The sequence below is a fragment of the Bidens hawaiensis genome, unplaced genomic scaffold (assembly GCF_021521415.1).
Source record: "Bidens hawaiensis isolate Kalapana, Puna unplaced genomic scaffold, B.hawaiensis_p1.1 tig00000369_1, whole genome shotgun sequence".
Taxonomy (NCBI): domain Eukaryota; kingdom Viridiplantae; phylum Streptophyta; class Magnoliopsida; order Asterales; family Asteraceae; genus Bidens; species Bidens hawaiensis.
This window is the reverse complement of record NW_027491028.1, coordinates 5,117,306-5,134,037: the sequence shown is the minus strand read 5'-3', so window position 1 is coordinate 5,134,037 and position 16,732 is coordinate 5,117,306. Positions and strand designations below refer to the sequence as shown.

General features: G+C 34.9%; 1 protein-coding gene across 1 annotated transcript; it reads right to left on the bottom strand.

Moving 5' to 3' along the window:
- Positions 1-1,057: 1,057 nt before the first annotated feature.
- Positions 1,058-6,996, bottom strand: LOC143623077 (phytyl ester synthase 1, chloroplastic-like). The gene is made up of 8 exons (XM_077094063.1): positions 6,612-6,996; positions 6,396-6,447; positions 6,121-6,176; positions 4,409-4,567; positions 4,106-4,210; positions 3,757-3,860; positions 2,265-2,386; positions 1,058-1,249 (listed from the first exon to the last, which is right to left on the bottom strand). Exons 1-8 carry the CDS (start codon positions 6,994-6,996, stop codon positions 1,126-1,128), a joined length of 1,107 nt encoding a protein of 368 aa, XP_076950178.1. The 3' UTR covers positions 1,058-1,125.
- Between the last annotated feature and the right edge of the window lie 9,736 nt (positions 6,997-16,732).

Here is a 16,732-nt window from a genome sequence, read left to right as displayed (position 1 = left end):
CCTATATGAAGCCTTCCCCTTTTAATATCGCCAGCAACGAACTATTTTGATCCAATAAGTTGCAGTACAAGAGAGCTACCAAATAGGGAAAAGAAAACAAGCAGGTCAAAGATGACTGTTAAAATACCAAGTCTCCACAGGTGAGGCTTTAAACTCTGTAATAAGAGCAGGCAAGAAGTCCTTCACGAAATCATGCTTTGAAGAACGACGGTACGTAGAAGTAGCTTTAATAGCACTAAGCACATTAACACCAGTCTCCTGCACCAACAAAAAGAAGTGACATCACCGCCTTATGGTAACTTCTTTTGTCACGACACTCTTTAAGTATTTGTTAGAAGACTATTAAATAATGATAAGTCAGCATGATTTAACATTTGATTTTGTCCAACCATGGCCAGTTCCAGAACTCTAATCCTGATCTAATTGAAGTCTTTAGATAGATTTTAGTCTAGTAATTCACCTAGGGGTGCAAATGAGCCGAGCCGAGCCCGAGCTAGGCTCATTTTGACTTACAAGGGCTCGAGCTCGGCTCTTTTGAGCTCTTTTTCTAAAGCTCGAGCTTAACTCGTGAGTTGTTTTATCACGCCCGGGCTCGTTTATTATATATTAATTAATTTATATACATTTTTTTATTATATTTGTAATTTTTTTGAAAAGTGCCTTAAATGAGCCAAAGCTCTGCTCGAACTTGGTTGTGAAGTGTTAACTTAACAAATAGAAGCCCAAAAGAGGTAAAACTTAGAAAAAAAAACACAAAGCTTCAACAAGGGTCCACGAGCCTAAACAAGCTTCTCGTACAAGGCTCGAGTTCGATAACAAAACGAGTTTTATTTGAGGCTCGAGCTTGAGCTCGAAAAAAGCTCTGCTTGTTTCAAGTTTTTTATCAATCCGAGCTCGAGTAGCTCACGACCAGCTCGCTCGTTTGCACTCACTAACAAAGTAGGCGCGCATAATTAACATCTTGACATGTTTAGTTTATTTGTTCTTTTCCTTAGCCTTGTATTTAGCAAGCAAAGGTCATTACTGATGAGAAACACGTACATAATATTTACTGATGCATTTACACACCAGCAGATCTTTTTTTTTTTTTTAATTTCTATTGGTGACAAGGTGCAAGAATAGATCTTAATGCAATAATACCAATAGAATTGTGTGTCCGTTTTCCTCAAATACTTGCACATCACAGTGCTTCAGTGATCTGAAAAGCCTTAGTGCCTCCTCTTTGCTTGGCAAGAGGTTGTCCCTGCCACTGAAATGATAATATCGTAGAAATATTAGATTCCAAAGTGCATATACACCAATTGGAAAAGGAAAGTTACCAAAATAGTAAATAGTCATTGAAATTTAGCATACAGATTCATAAAAATTACAGTGCATATACACCTTTTGAACCAATCAGAGAGCAGCCAACACTTTTTGGCACTAAAGACATAAAAATTACAGTGGGACTCAACTTATGACCAATCACGGAGCGACACATGTCACTCGTAGACTAAATTTAGCCTACCAAAATAACACGCTAATTTAGCTTATGTTTTCAGAATCAGCATATGGATTAACTGTGGCCTGCTCTTTCAAATTTTTTATCGCGGATTCAAATTTTAGCCTACGGACTAAATTTAGCCAAGCCAAAGGGTTAAATTTAGCCTACGGTTTAAAATTTTAGCTTGCGCTTTCAATTTTTAGCATATGCTTTAAATGTAGCCTAAGCTTTAAAGTTTTAGTCTATAGTTAAGTTTAGCTTTTGCTTTTAAATTTAGTTTACGGATAAATTTTGCCTACGCTTTCAACTTTTAGTCAACGCTCTCAGATGTTGTAGGCTAAAATATGAAACTGTAGGTTAAACTTAATCCGTATGCTAATATTTTGCAAGCATTGGATATCCTTTGCAAGCTCAGGCTAAAATCGATATGTAGGCGCTGAATTTGAAAGCATGCGCTAAAACCTGAAATCGTAGACTAGATTTAAGTTGTAGGCTAACTTTTAAGTCTAAGTCGGCATGTTATTTGGTAGGCTAAATTTAGACTACGAGTGACATTTATCACTCCTTGATTGGTCAGGAGGTGGGTCCGATAGTCTTTTTACGTCTTTCAGTGACAAAAGGTGGATGACTTTGAAATTGTTGGTTAAAATTCAATGACTATTTTGGAATTTTCCATTATCCCTGGGGAACAAAATTTTGAAACATGGACTTGGCCATTGTAATGTGCACATGAATGTATAAGTAGAAATATAAAGTACTATTATTCATAGAAGAAAGAAACCTAGCAAGTATAAGTACTTGAGATGTAACAGCATGGAGACGAGAATTAGCATAGGCGGCAGTTGATTGAACAAGCTTCAACCTCCATTTGAGAGTGTCTTTGGGTAATATTTTGGTCATCACCTAGCAGCAGGAGAAATATAAAGGGTGGGAACTGGCTGGATATAGAAATATTGATATTAAATATAATAGTAATTCAAACAAAGTGAAGTTAACATAGAAACACTAAATGAAACTAACAGTATTAGATAAAGGGCTAACTCTAGCTATAAGATGACTATTTACATTCAAAGGTAGACCAACTACCCCCACAATTACATTCCCCAACTCTTCTATATGGATAATTAGTGAAAATTCCAAAACTACACTTTCGTAACTAATTTAGGGCCTAGCTAGAGACTTGGCCAAACGATACACTCCTACGCGCCATAGAGAAAATAAACAAAAAGCATAAACAAGGTATCCACACTAGGTTTTACGTGATGTAGAAGAAGCAATGACAATTTGCTATGACCCAACCAAAGTAATAACAAAAAGTTTTAGGGTTTTATGTAATATTCGACCTTGGTACAAATAACTAATGTATGTTTGTTTTTCAGAGTTTGTTTGGGCACTCGGGTGGAAACTTTCCACCTTGAATTGATCATACAAAAGTACGTTAACCTAGGACTGCAAACAACCGAACGAACAAGAACAAGACATTGTTCATCTTCGTTTGTTAAGAAAATAATATGTTTACGAACGCTTACCGAATGAGATTTTACGTTCGTGTTCATTCATTAAGGTAATGAATGTGTTCACGAACACAAATAAAATCGATGGAGTCTAGAGAGTGAAATTGATGTGTTCATCAATGTGAATACTGAGTAAAATAATGGGTACAGTTCAAGAAATCATTGTAAGAATATGATTTTCTCTTTTATGTTAGAGGCAATAAATTAAAGAAAATAAAATGTGTAGACAACATATATAAAAGTACAAAAAACTTTCATGAACAACATATACAAAGGTACATGGACTTTATGAAACCAACATCTCCTGTGGCGATGTGAAATTTTCCTAACCTGGTAAAACATCTCTTCATGAAATTATATAGCTAGAATATAACCTAGAGGAAAGGGTCAATAAGAAATAAGTAGTCTCACGATTCTATGACTTAGACTAATCGTTTCCTTACTACAATGATGACTAGGCTAAAAACATGCGTATTAAAGGGCTTGAATAAAGAAAATATTAAATCATTTCCAACTAATAGCTTTGGGTCCCTTGCTCCCCAAACTATTACGTTTCTTAGAAGAATTCAACAGGTCGTGTACAGTAACTTATCGACGCCAAAAAACTATAACTTTGTTTTCACTAGGATCGGGTTTGTCATTCAAAAGGGGGACGCAGCTTGTTGCCCGCTTACTCACCTCTCTTTTGTAATTAGATCATTTTATTTAATATATGAAGAGTATTTGATTCAGGAAAAAAAAACGAAAGATTGTTCTTACAGAAAGGAGCCGTAGATCTTTACTAAAACCGGCAACCAATTGCAAAATAGATTCCAAATGATTTCTACCATAACTTCTAACCATTGCGATCTTTATATAATCACCTAATAGGAAAATTTTTGGAATAGTTAGTTAAGACAAAGAGATATATATATAGCAGAAAATTAAGGCCCAACATTACACATTGTTCATTGTAGATAGAAAAAAATATTAGAAGCATAGCTCAATGCAGTTTATTATGTAACCATTCAGATGCATATTATTACAAGGATTAGAGGTATTAAACAATTAAGTAGCTAGTTAAACATGCACATTTAACAGTTGCTAGTTAACTTAAACATTAACATACCAGCAAGGGGGCTTATGGCATAAGGAAGCAACCCATAATATTCTTCAGGCAAGTCCCCCAAAAGTGATGGTAAAAAAAATAATGGTGACCTCTCATAAGAAGTTGCTGAATGGATACAATAGTAGTTACCATCTGACATGCATACTTAAAACTGAGATTACCAGTTTTGCAGCGCAGCTTGTTGCCCACTTATCTGTCTCTCTATTGTAATTGGATTCTTGTAAATACCAATTTTACGAATAAACTTGTTTATTTACCCTAAAAATAAAAATAAATTCAAAAAAAGCATGTAAAAAGGCTGACCTGGATTTGCTAGTATAAGTATTAAGTCAACTTTTGGATTGCGAGCAGCCACTGCAAGTGCTAAGGCTCCACCAAAAGATTCTCCAAGCAAATAAATTGGCTTATTTGGGGACAAAGTGTGCTCAATCATCACAGTTTCTTCCACAATTTGAAACAAACCTTCATAAAACAAGGTGATAATGAAAATACATAACATCATAACTTGCAGAAAAGATATTCCAAAGATATAACTTGTAAGTTTCTGAATTTATACCAAATACAATGTGTTATAAGAATTGATCTCATGCATATAACTGTCCAAGAAAATATAATTATCCTAAACCTTTATTAGATTTATATAAGCTTTTATTATGTTTTAATATGTATTGACATATTATGTAACATTACATTTAGTCTTAGGTTTATTTGTATTCAGTTAACATTAGTATTAGGCAGTGGTGGACCTATCTTATAGGTAGGAGGGTTAGCCGCTCCTGTGAAAAAAATAAAATTTAGTGCTATTATAGTGTTAAAATTCGAACCGACTCCTGTGAAATTTTGACACCGACCCTTGTGAAATTTTAAAATCAGAAGGGTGATGAGCATCCTCAGAACCACAAATGAAACTTTGTCTCGTTATTCCGGTTGTTGGGTTCTCAAAAGTCAGAACAATGAAGTTACAGATAGAAAAAAGAGGAAGAAAACGACTTAACCTAATATAATAGCACTTGGCCCTGTTGGGTCTTTTCAAACTCAAAACCACAACCACAGCCCACAAAGATTTATTTCAGTAAGTATAAAACAAATAAATTTTTTTGTTATATTTTTTCTTGAACATGAACCTTTTTTCATTTTATTTCATTTTTAAATTAAAACTTTTTCCATTAGTTTGGTACATTGTTTATTAATTTGAATTTAAATAAATATTTGCTTTTTATAATAGTTGAACAATATTTGTTGATATTCTTTACTAAATATTTTTTTAGAAAAAACTTGAAATACTATTTATCACATCCCCCAAGTAATGCTAAAAGAACTCGACAAGTGATGAGAATTTAAACGATAGTAGTATTGTTTCATTGAGAAAGACTTGTTTACGATTGTCAAAAGTAGATAATATTTCAAGTTAGATTTTAAAAAAATAAAAACCTGTAATGAACAATTTTAAAAATTTAGTCTTTTAATTATGCATCTCTAATGATATTTTGTTTAATTCATATGACCCGACCCGATTCGAACCCATCGCAACGGTGAAACCAGACTAGAAAGAAGGTAATACTTATTTGAGCCGACCCGAACGACTGAACCGGGAAAATGACTATATAACTGTGCACCGACCCAAAAATTTTCCGACCCCTGTGAGAAACTTTATTTGGCTGTGTGACTTGGTAAAATGGCTGCAACATGAAATCGTTTCCAAACGGTTCTATGTCGCACCTAAAACCGTTGTGACGGTTAACAAAATGGTTACCCGCCAAATTCTCTGTATTTAATGGTGAGTACCGACCCAGCTTGTTCGATGCCAAGATTGATCATAATTCTATCGATTAATCCTTATTGTAATTCTTGTTTCCGTTCAATTTGTGTGCCATTCGGATTACCAATAAAGTTGCAGGTTGCGGAGAAGCTTTAGCAATAGCAGTCTTATAAAACTAAGAGATTAACCAAAGAGTAAGGAAAATTTTAAACAATATTAGAATCAGTACAGCAGATATGCTAGAGAATATGATAACCTTCCATTGGTGTTCGATCCCAAACTGGAATATGCAAGCATTGAACATTGAAAACCCTGTCACTCAAATTAAAAAAGCATCAATGTAAGAACAGGAATAAAGTTTCCACACATGGTAAGTTAGTATTATAAAGACTACCCAAGCATGGTTTTCTTAGATCCTGGTAAGAAAATGGATCTATAATCATAAAAATCTATGTATAATAGTGACTTGTGCTTTACTCATCAACCCAAAAAAATGATAAAACATTTTTGTGTAGATCAAGAACAACTCACTTTCCAAGAGCTTTGTCATGTATAACAAGGCCGACTCTGGTCCCATCTATCCCTAAACAAAGTATAACACTATTAGGGACATGCCAAACAATATTTTAGGAGCACTAAACAATTACGCCGCACATTGTTGTTAAGTGAGCAAAGACAAAGATGCATACATGCTTAAGATTGTGAAGTTTTTGTAGAAACCAAACACGAAAATTTAACACGAATTACCAGGTAAATACAAAAGAACTGGAGAATTTTTAATAGGTTTGCCACATGCAATGGGGCAGAACCACCTAGGAGGCCCTCCGTCACTCTTAATCAAATTCCTACCTATTTCAAGCCCATCGTCAATGGTTTGTGTCCCGTAACCATCATCCCAAAATACTTTTAACTCTTCAGGAACATCCTGCCTGCTCTTTTTCCCTCCGACATTAGAAACAGCTACATAGGCATCCTTCTTGTTAACCGAAGAGACATCGCTGATCCCAGTTGATTCCCATGATTTATCATAACCTATACTCCTAACAAGAACATGCGAACGCAGCCTATGGTTTTCATTTAGATTAAAAAGGGGTAATGATGGAACACCGGAATGTCTTAAAGTTAAGGTCATTAGGATTGTAAGAATATTAAGGAAAGCGATATGCGGTTATGCTAAATCCAAAACTCACTATATCAACCTCACTAGCAAGAATTGCCAAGGAAAAGGTCCAAGTTGTGTGTTCAACTCAGCTTGGAATTGAAACAGAATGAAATGCAGGTCTCATGCATCATTCCATATGCATGACATGGAGATAATCTCATAGGTAGGTGGGAAACAGTTACTCATAAAAATTTATAGCAGGAAATCTGCTCACGGACTCCAAACCGCACGTAAGAAGTTGCGTATTAACAAACAACAGCAATCATGAATGGGTGAAAAAAAAAAGTTACCTGGTTGATCAAATTGTACATCTAATTTACTTATTTAACTAAACTTTGATTTTTCAAAAAGTTCATAAGTTTAAACGATGCGGTAAAACGTACTATATAATATTTCTATATAAAGAACAATGTATAGTTTATCAACTATTTAAAAATTTTCAATAAAAATATCTGACGATTAAAATGTGTACCTTTTGTGTGTGTGTGTGTGTATATATATATATATACATATACTAGTAGGTGCCCGCGCGATGCGGCGGGGGTGACATATTCCAACACGATTGTTCTATCGTACTCGTATATACGCTTTATTGATGCAGCGAAAGGTTTTCTATTTGGATTTTAAGGAATGAGGTTTATATGTAGAAATGACTATGATGAATAGATTGTGAATTATTTTACTTAGTAATTACTAATTAGTATGTAAAAAGATGCGAGATACATTTTTTGTTGTACATACAAAGCTTATTTGGTTGTACATAGAGCTAACATCTCCGTAAGTAAAGATCGCTTGTTTGCCATCATGTGTGACCTTTTGTCTATATTTCCTCTATTTATATGTGAAAATAGCGATTGATAACCCACTTCTACTCTCATATTCTTTGTCAAGCAAGTATTTAAGACTTCGACTCAAAGAGTGTTGGCGGGGCAATGGATTATGTAAAACCTTCGACCATGATCATGCTTTAGCAGGTTTTTTCAAGAATCATTATTGTACAAAACTACAAATATATCATTTGAATTTACAAAAACACCTCCAAAATTAAACAATTAACTACATACTTTTACAACCATGAACATCAATCCAACTCCAGTTTCACCACATTCAACATGTCTTAATCTAAGAACCATGGTACGGACAGCTCTCTCATCTATCCATGTTATGCAGCTATCATGATTGAACAATCTGGGACATCATTAAACGCATCGTGAATGCTACCAAGAATGACGTGAAGTCCCATTCTGCAGGTCCCGTTTTATAATCAGCTAAACACAGATTATTGTCATAGACCTGCACTTTATCATCATTTAATGTGGCAAGTCAACTTAAATAAACATGTTCAGATAACAATTTTGAGATGCAAATTACTAGACCTTTAAAAAGTCAAAATATCAACTCTGGTAAAATTAGTTGAACGGATCAAACAGGCCAAATATTGCCCAATGTGTATTTTTAAATAGAACCTTAAAAGTACCTCTTCATGCTATGGGAACTCATTTTGAGCAACGGATGCAGAGAATGAAGGAACAGAGCATAATACGCTTATCCTTATTTTTGGTATAATCCTACAAAATTGTGATAAATCATGAAACAAGTTTTATGAATATTTTCATTTTTATATAGAGATTTGATAGATATAACCCTAACCATATTGTGAATAAAGCAGGGATAATTCCTCTTTAGAATGTGCATGTCTTCTTGTTCCAGATTACCTTCAACAAAAAACACTCAACATAAGTTAACTGAAAAAAGATTCAAATTGTATACTAAGTTATAAAGTTGAAACACAAAGGTAAACTAAATATAATAACCTAGAACCATTAGCATTAAGCTGCACAACTTCTGATTAATGAAAAAAATACCATCAGCATCTTCTTCGGGTTTCTACAAAACCTACACATCCAAGTAAATACAAACATAATGCATCTTTTCAATAAAGTAACATGAGTCAAATATTATTATAAAATCAATACTAAAACACTAATGTATATGAAAAAACTGATCATATACCTAATTAAAATTTTTGTAAGCAGCAAACTGCAGAATCTAGATGTCCATCCGCATTCCTATTTATGTTGTATAAATGAAAACTTCATAACCTAAATAAATAAAACGAAAATTTGTTCATTTGAAATACAAATGAGTGGACATAAACGAACACGTGACATTTCATTTTACAAATCATAATAATAATAATAATAATAATAATAATAATAAAGAAGGATCCAATCAGCCAACAATATACATTAATTTACTAATCATTATAGCTTAATAATAATAATAAAATAATAAAATAATAAATTGAAGCTTTAGGAACTTGTTTTAACGAATCAAGAAAGGAGCCTTTATTATGCTTCCGTATAATACATTAAAGGGTTGTGGTTACAGCAAAAAACTGTCAAAGTATGTTGTCAAAAGTACACTCTCACAAAATGTTGGCAGCGTGTGTACAAACTACAAAGTTTTGTTGTCAAAAATTTTTTTAAAAAAAATTAAAATTCAAGATACATTGAATTTTTGAAGTCATTTTTAAAATTATTTTCAATTTTTTTTTTTGTTTTTTATACTACGGGGGGGGGGGGGGGGGGTGTCCATTTCCATCACCCGCCACACCCAATGGTGATGTGCCACGTCATCTCACCACATTCCAATTTCTCGAAATCCTCCCCCCTCACCGCGTGATGGCAATCACGCAAAAACCCACATCACGCGTATAGGAAAACAGAAACCAACAATCAAGCCTTTTTGAAAATTGATTATTCTTTTTTAGCATGCACATAACGTTATAACAACAAAATGTGCTAAAAGTTTAAAGGAGATATAGAAGACTTTTTAAATACAATGAAAAAGATTCGTAGAAACACGAACATAGTATTTTAGCAAATTTGGTGAACGAAAACAAGGATGAATTCAATTATTTCTACTATTTTCTTCTCTTTTGTGTCAAATAAATATTCATCACTTTTGGATTTATAAGCTGGTAAATTGCACAAACCTGTTTAAATCAAGGTCTTACAACCACCATTCCTACAACTAAAAGAATTATAAGATACGTTGCAATTGAATACTGTCCACAATCTTCTTAATACACTTCAAATTAGTGACCATACTGTTAAATGACTCAACCTATTTAAACCATAAACAAGGGGAAAAAACAATAAACCTTAAAACCTTATAATCGAATTGTACAATAACATCAAAGATCTAACACAATAACAGAGATCAAATATCTAAAACAATAACATAGATCAAAGATCTAAAACAAAAACAAAAGAAGAAAATAAAATAAAAAAGGTATATACCTGTGTAATTGGAAACAGAGAATGAAACCTTAAACCTAAAAATCATTGACATAAAATGGATAGATAAAATTAGGGTTCAAAGAAATCGACATACAACTTAAAAGTAGAATTAACACTAAGGTGTTGTTTGTTTTTTAAGAGGTAAAATGTCTGCAGTCTGCGAACCACATCTGCAGGGATCTGTGGCAGAAGAGATGGACCAAACCTCTACAATATGCAAGAAAAAGACTGTTTGTTTATTAACTTCTGCAGACTGTTAAAAATTATTTCTGAATGATATAAACAAATAATTCATAAACAAACCGAACCGAACAAACTAATGGTAATCAAACCTATTAAAATTCTTAACAAATCAAACAAAACCACAATTGACATTAATCAACAACCAAAACCTAAATTAATATTAATCAACAACAAAACTTACACATAAACAAATCAAACCTACTAAAAATGCTTAAAAAAACCAAATATATAAACAAATTTGTGGTCCATGTTCTGGTGAGAACATAATACACATGAACAGAGTTTGTGACACCATCTAACCCTAAAATTGAAACATTTAACCTAATCAATCAATTTGGGTACAATTATACAAACTCAGGTAAACAATCAATCAATGAAGGATGGATGGATGGATGGATGGTTACGGATTCCAGGGACCGGAGACGAAGGTCCACCGCCAACAGCAGTAACGCCGCCGAATAATATGAGGCAGTGGCGCCGCCGAATAATATGAGGCAAGGAACAGCGTGGGAGGCGGGGTTGTGTAGACAGGGCGGAGCAGCGATGGATGGACGGAAGTGCAGGAGGAAGGGGGCCGAGGAGCGGCGGCGAGGTGGAGCAAGGTGGTGGTGGCTGAATCGGAGGTGGGCAGGGGCTGACGGGATTTGAGGGTTGACGGGATTTGAGGGTTAAAGAAGAGATGTATAGGTTTTAGGTTTGAGAGAGCTAAGGGAAATAAAAGTTGAGAAGAGGTTAGAAGTAGCATGAACAACACTTCTGGGAGAACAGGATGCGAAGAGGTTTTTAAATGAAATGTCTTCGAAAAATCAAACACACTGCAAACCACAACGTCTGCACGTGGTCTACGCGGCGCAGACAGAAATGGTCTGGAAGAGCTTTTGAGGAAAAACAAACAGCCCCTAAGAAAGAATATGATACCTTAAAATCTTGAATACGGTTTACACTTGGCAGGGGATATCGAGATAAGGTTGGGAAAACATTGTTTGACAACAACACCAGAATCACTGTTTCGAATTACACGCTTCGTGGGTTTTACAAAGGGCATGATAAGAAGGCTCGTCAGATAAACTGGACGGAGATGTATGGAGTGTCGTGGGAGGATGTTGTGAATGGTGGTGGGTTGCCGGTGTTTAGGGTGGATTTGACGACGGCTATTAGGTTTAAGATTGTGTTTTGGAATACGCAGAGGAAGAGATTGGTGGTTGGGGCTGATTTTAAGGTGAATGATGTGGGGAATCTGGATCTGGATTTGAATGCAAGCTATGAAGATGGAGGAATTCAAAATTCGAAATTACGGCCTTGTGGGCGGGATTTCAGAAAGTGGTTGTGTTTGAGAATATGCTTTTAATGCTTCAAGAGTTGTACGCTACGCTTTTAATGTTGTAAAACTCTTATTTTTAAGAGTTTTGACGAAATTACATTCTTGTCTCTTCTATATGTATTTTAAGATAGTATAGATATATATATACCAAATATGATCATGAACTAATAAATATTCCTTCTGACAGTTCAATAACTTTTGCTTTACGGAATTGAAATGTTAGCATAGGTTTTTTCGTTTTTTCCTAAAAACTCAAATTTACATTTGCAATTCAACGTGCTTTATGCGAGATACGGTATAAACAAAACAATATACACAGGTGACTTATAAATTAGTTTTAACAGTCAAGGGCTTCAGTAAAAAGTGAATATTTAGTTGGTTTGTGTCCTTATACATTTTCCATTTTAGAAAAAAATATAAGCTAAAACCTTAGAACAAAAGGTAACATTTTCCCTCTCCTGAAGTAATATCATTTTGTTAGTATAAACAGTTTTAAGGTATACTGACAACAAACCAAAACCGGCTCTAGTTCTCTGATCCTTGCAATTGTGACTCTATATATAACGTGTTAATGTACACTCTACCTTGATTGCATGAAGCGTTAAACATGGAATGATGGAGGCCAAAATCACCGGTGATCGGTCAGTTAAAGCACTTACCGATGGGAATCCATAGGTAAATGTTAGTTGGAATTTTGCTAGTGGGTAATCTTATCTGCATCATATTAATGGCAGAATTCATCAAGGGATTGCCTACGGTAACGCTTACCATCTGGTCACTGACAACTAATTTAACGTCCTTCTAGGTTTTTGTCTCCGATGAAGGTCAAGCTACGAAAAGTGTCGTCTTCGTGTTCAAATTGATTAATTTAAACGTAATCAGATTTTACAAATCTTTCTTGAAACCAAAATTAAATAAAAAAACGAAAATGAGATTCTTCCCGGTGAGCTTCATCATGCGGGAGAATTAAAGATGCTACATTTGGCACTTGTTTGAAGCCGAAACACAAGAAGGTTTACAAGTACTCAGGTACAAAGCAGTGGAGAAAATTTGAAAGATTCGCAGAGACCAAGCCTCCCAGTGAGGATTCTGAGCAAGATGAAGATGATTTGGAAGCTACCGAGTCAAAGACCGGTGCCTTAAAACCAGAAGCTGCTCCAGCTGTGAAAACCACTCAAGTTTCATGAAGAAAGAGAAAAACTGCTAACACTCCTCATGTCAGCGTTGCTCCTCAAGCATCGAGTGTTTCACCGGAGCAACCCTTGAAGAGAATAAGGAAGCTCAATGAACTTTCTAAGAAGCTGAAAATAAAATTGAAGACAACAGTTGTTGAAAGTCAAATTCCACATACATTTGCCACATCACCCCCTCCTCAATCTACCATTCCTACCATCAGCACCACCCAACGTGACCCACGCGTCATTTCTCCTAAGGCAATGAAGCAAACTACTGTTGTAACATCCTAAAATTTATATTAATAAATAAAAGGAACTATGTTTGTTTAAGGTGTGTTAATATTTAATTAAGAGATTAAATAAAATAAAGAGTATGGACTTGGGTGGGAAAGATGGAATAAGGGATGAGATGAGTCTTAGGTTCTCGAGCTTGAGAGGGTATAAATACTCCCTTAAACCTCCCTAAAACCCTAAAACCCTCATTTCTATCTTTCTTATTCTCTACACACTCTAAAACACACACACAAACACTCCATACATAGCTACGACCAAGAAGAGAGATTCAAAACCAAAACCAAGCCTAAATCTTGATATAACTTGACTATACGAGCAAGATACAAGATCATAGTTGAATACCAAAGCTAACAGAAGCCTAAAAACGCATAAAGGTATGTTCTTTACATATAAAGGTTATGTTTTTATGAACGGTTTGCCCTAAAACTTAACCCTAGAGTAGACCGGGTCTAAAGGGACCATAAAGTTACAAACTTGATGTTTTAAATGGACTTAACGAACCCATGGACAATATATGGCTCACATAAGAAACCCTAGATCTAGCCTAAGCATGTTTTAAATCATAAAGGCTCATACTTTATGGGTGAACTAGCTAAGTCTTAGCCAAAAATGGAAATGGGAAGGTCTAAAGATGTTAAAGAGCCATAATAAGAGTGTCACACGCCATCTAAGGACCAACAGTTGGTACCACAATTGTAAATAAATCAGAGTTACGGTTTAATGCGGAAGACTTATAAAACATGTGGATTTAAATATAATATTTACATTCACAAAATACGGGATTAAAAGCTCCCATTTAATATTTGAAAGATTACTTGTTTAAGTTTTACAAAACCACCAATTCATAATAATTAAGTTTTATCAAAAAGATTTGAGCCATCGGATATCATGAGCACTTCATTACTCCAAGCCCTAACCTTGATCACCTGCAAAATGTTAAGAAAATACATCAGCAACGAATGCTAGTGAATATACTGACGCTAAAAATATTTTCTTTTACTTTATTACCCCTCGAGACTACGCCTGTCTCGGCCCATCGTGGCTTAGGAATAACAAAGCTAAAACAACACAATTATAAATTCGAGTCTCTACACTAAATACCTCAGCAAACACCGCAGCATTTGACTTAGTTAAGTACATGTATGTATACACATGGTCGTGCTCCCCGCAGGAAAGCGTCCTACGACCAGGTGTGGTGCGATGTGCCCACCGCGTAATACCACATATGTAAGGATCCATACAAATGTATACTATAGCCTGAGGGCTAGGCTTATACTCTTATTTATAACGGTTTTAAGAACACATAGTCCCTTGTAAATCATTTTCATATAACACATTTGACTCATTTGAAAATCAGTTTGTAAAGTTTGGGGCGTATTCACCTTTTGATTTGGATCGGCTTCAACCACCGTCCGAGGGTCTTTCTGTAAGGCCCCGTTACCGGTGCCCTACTTTGGACGATGGATTTACTCGTAAACACAGTTCTAAATACCAGAGTTAATTAAAACTTTACGCGGAATATAAAACTTTCATAAATATTACACAAAAATTCATAACTTGTCTTAAAACATAACTTGAAACATGTTTTTCAGTTTAAACATTAACAAATAAATCTTCATATGTCAGCTTCCTTATTCACCTGTCATGTGTCTCCCATCAAGCCAGCTGTCTCATCCTACTCACCTACGTGCATACTAAAAGTCAGCTACGCTGAGTGAGTTCTACTTAATCATACAACATACAATCAGTTCACATTCTTCCACACATGTCCGAAGGGGTGTACATTATTCATACTTTACTTTTACATGCATATCTATCCATACTATTTAAAGAGTCTTCCGCTCTATAACCTCACAGATATTATAAGGGTCTGGTCCCCAACATCACAGATATTGTTAGGGTCTGGTCCCTATCCTCACAGATATTATTACGGTCTGATCCCTATCCTCACAGATATTATCAGGGTCTGGTCCCTTTGTTTCGTGCCATTGTACCATACATGTCTTTACATACTATCCTTGACGATACGTGCAATATCCAAAGATCGTTCACGTGTTGTCAACATATCTTACGTACATCATTCATACATCATATATATATATATATATAGAAACATGATCAAATACATTTTATTCTTAACATGAAAACAGTGAGAACCAGTTTGTTGTTATGATTATGTTTATTTTTATAGGTGTTTGCTGCTATTTTTTTTCGTATTTGCTAATTTTCGATTATGAGACGTTATAAGTATTTGCTTATTTATATTTTGTTGTTATTATTAGATGTTTTCTTTTGCTGTTATACGTATTTGTTGGTATATGTTGTTATTATTTTGTTCTTTATTTTGATTCTTTTGTTGTAATCTTTAGGTTATTTTCTTTGTTAGTATAAGTTATTGTTTATGTAGATTGGTATTGTAGTTGGTATTATTTCTTACGTTCACATTTTTAAATAAATTGGCATTATTTCCTACGTACTCATGTTAAGATCAAAATGTACATGAACCTTCCCCCATATATATATATCATACATACGACATTCATACATCATACATACATCATATATACCAATCATATCTTTAACTACTAGCTGGTGGTACATGCAATATCCGAAGATTGTTCACGCACCGTCAAGCAATCATCATACATAAATCATACGAGGCATAAACTTACCACTTAAGGTAAGTGTATTAACTATCACATCGAGTATGCACACAGCCCGAAAACATGACAAGGAAGTGGTGCTAGAAACTCACCTGAATGCGATTACGTTCACCGTTTATGGTTATTCCTTTCTTGAGTTGTGCACGACTAACTGTATAACAATTACACGTATCAATTAACTATCACTACCTATATTGCGTTTCTAGTCTAATTATAACTCTCAACGAACGGGGGTCCGGGGGCAGCGCCCCTGGAAGCAGGGTTCTAGGGGCGGCAGCCCCTAGTGGGGTCCAAGGGGCAGAGCCCCTGGCTGGGTTTTCATTAACGGTCTTAACACATTTTTCATTAGGAATTTGAATCATTAATTAATTTGCTAACTTAAAAGTTTAATGGCTTCTTTGTAATTAAATCATTCTTTTTCTAAGTCCAGGGACCATTCTGTCATTTTGTTAAACTTCTAGTTCGCTCTTAACGAATTGGATTATCATAACGAACTGGTCCTTGTAACAAATGGGACCCTCTAACGAACTGGTCCTTGTCACGAATTGGACCTTATAACGAACTGGTCCCTTGACGAATCAGTCCATATAACGAACTGGACCTTCTAATTCGTTATCTCTTTTAACGAATGATCAACGCGAATTGGGAGCTAGTTCGTTATCTTATCCTTAACGAATTTGAACACGAACTAAGTCTAGTTCGTTA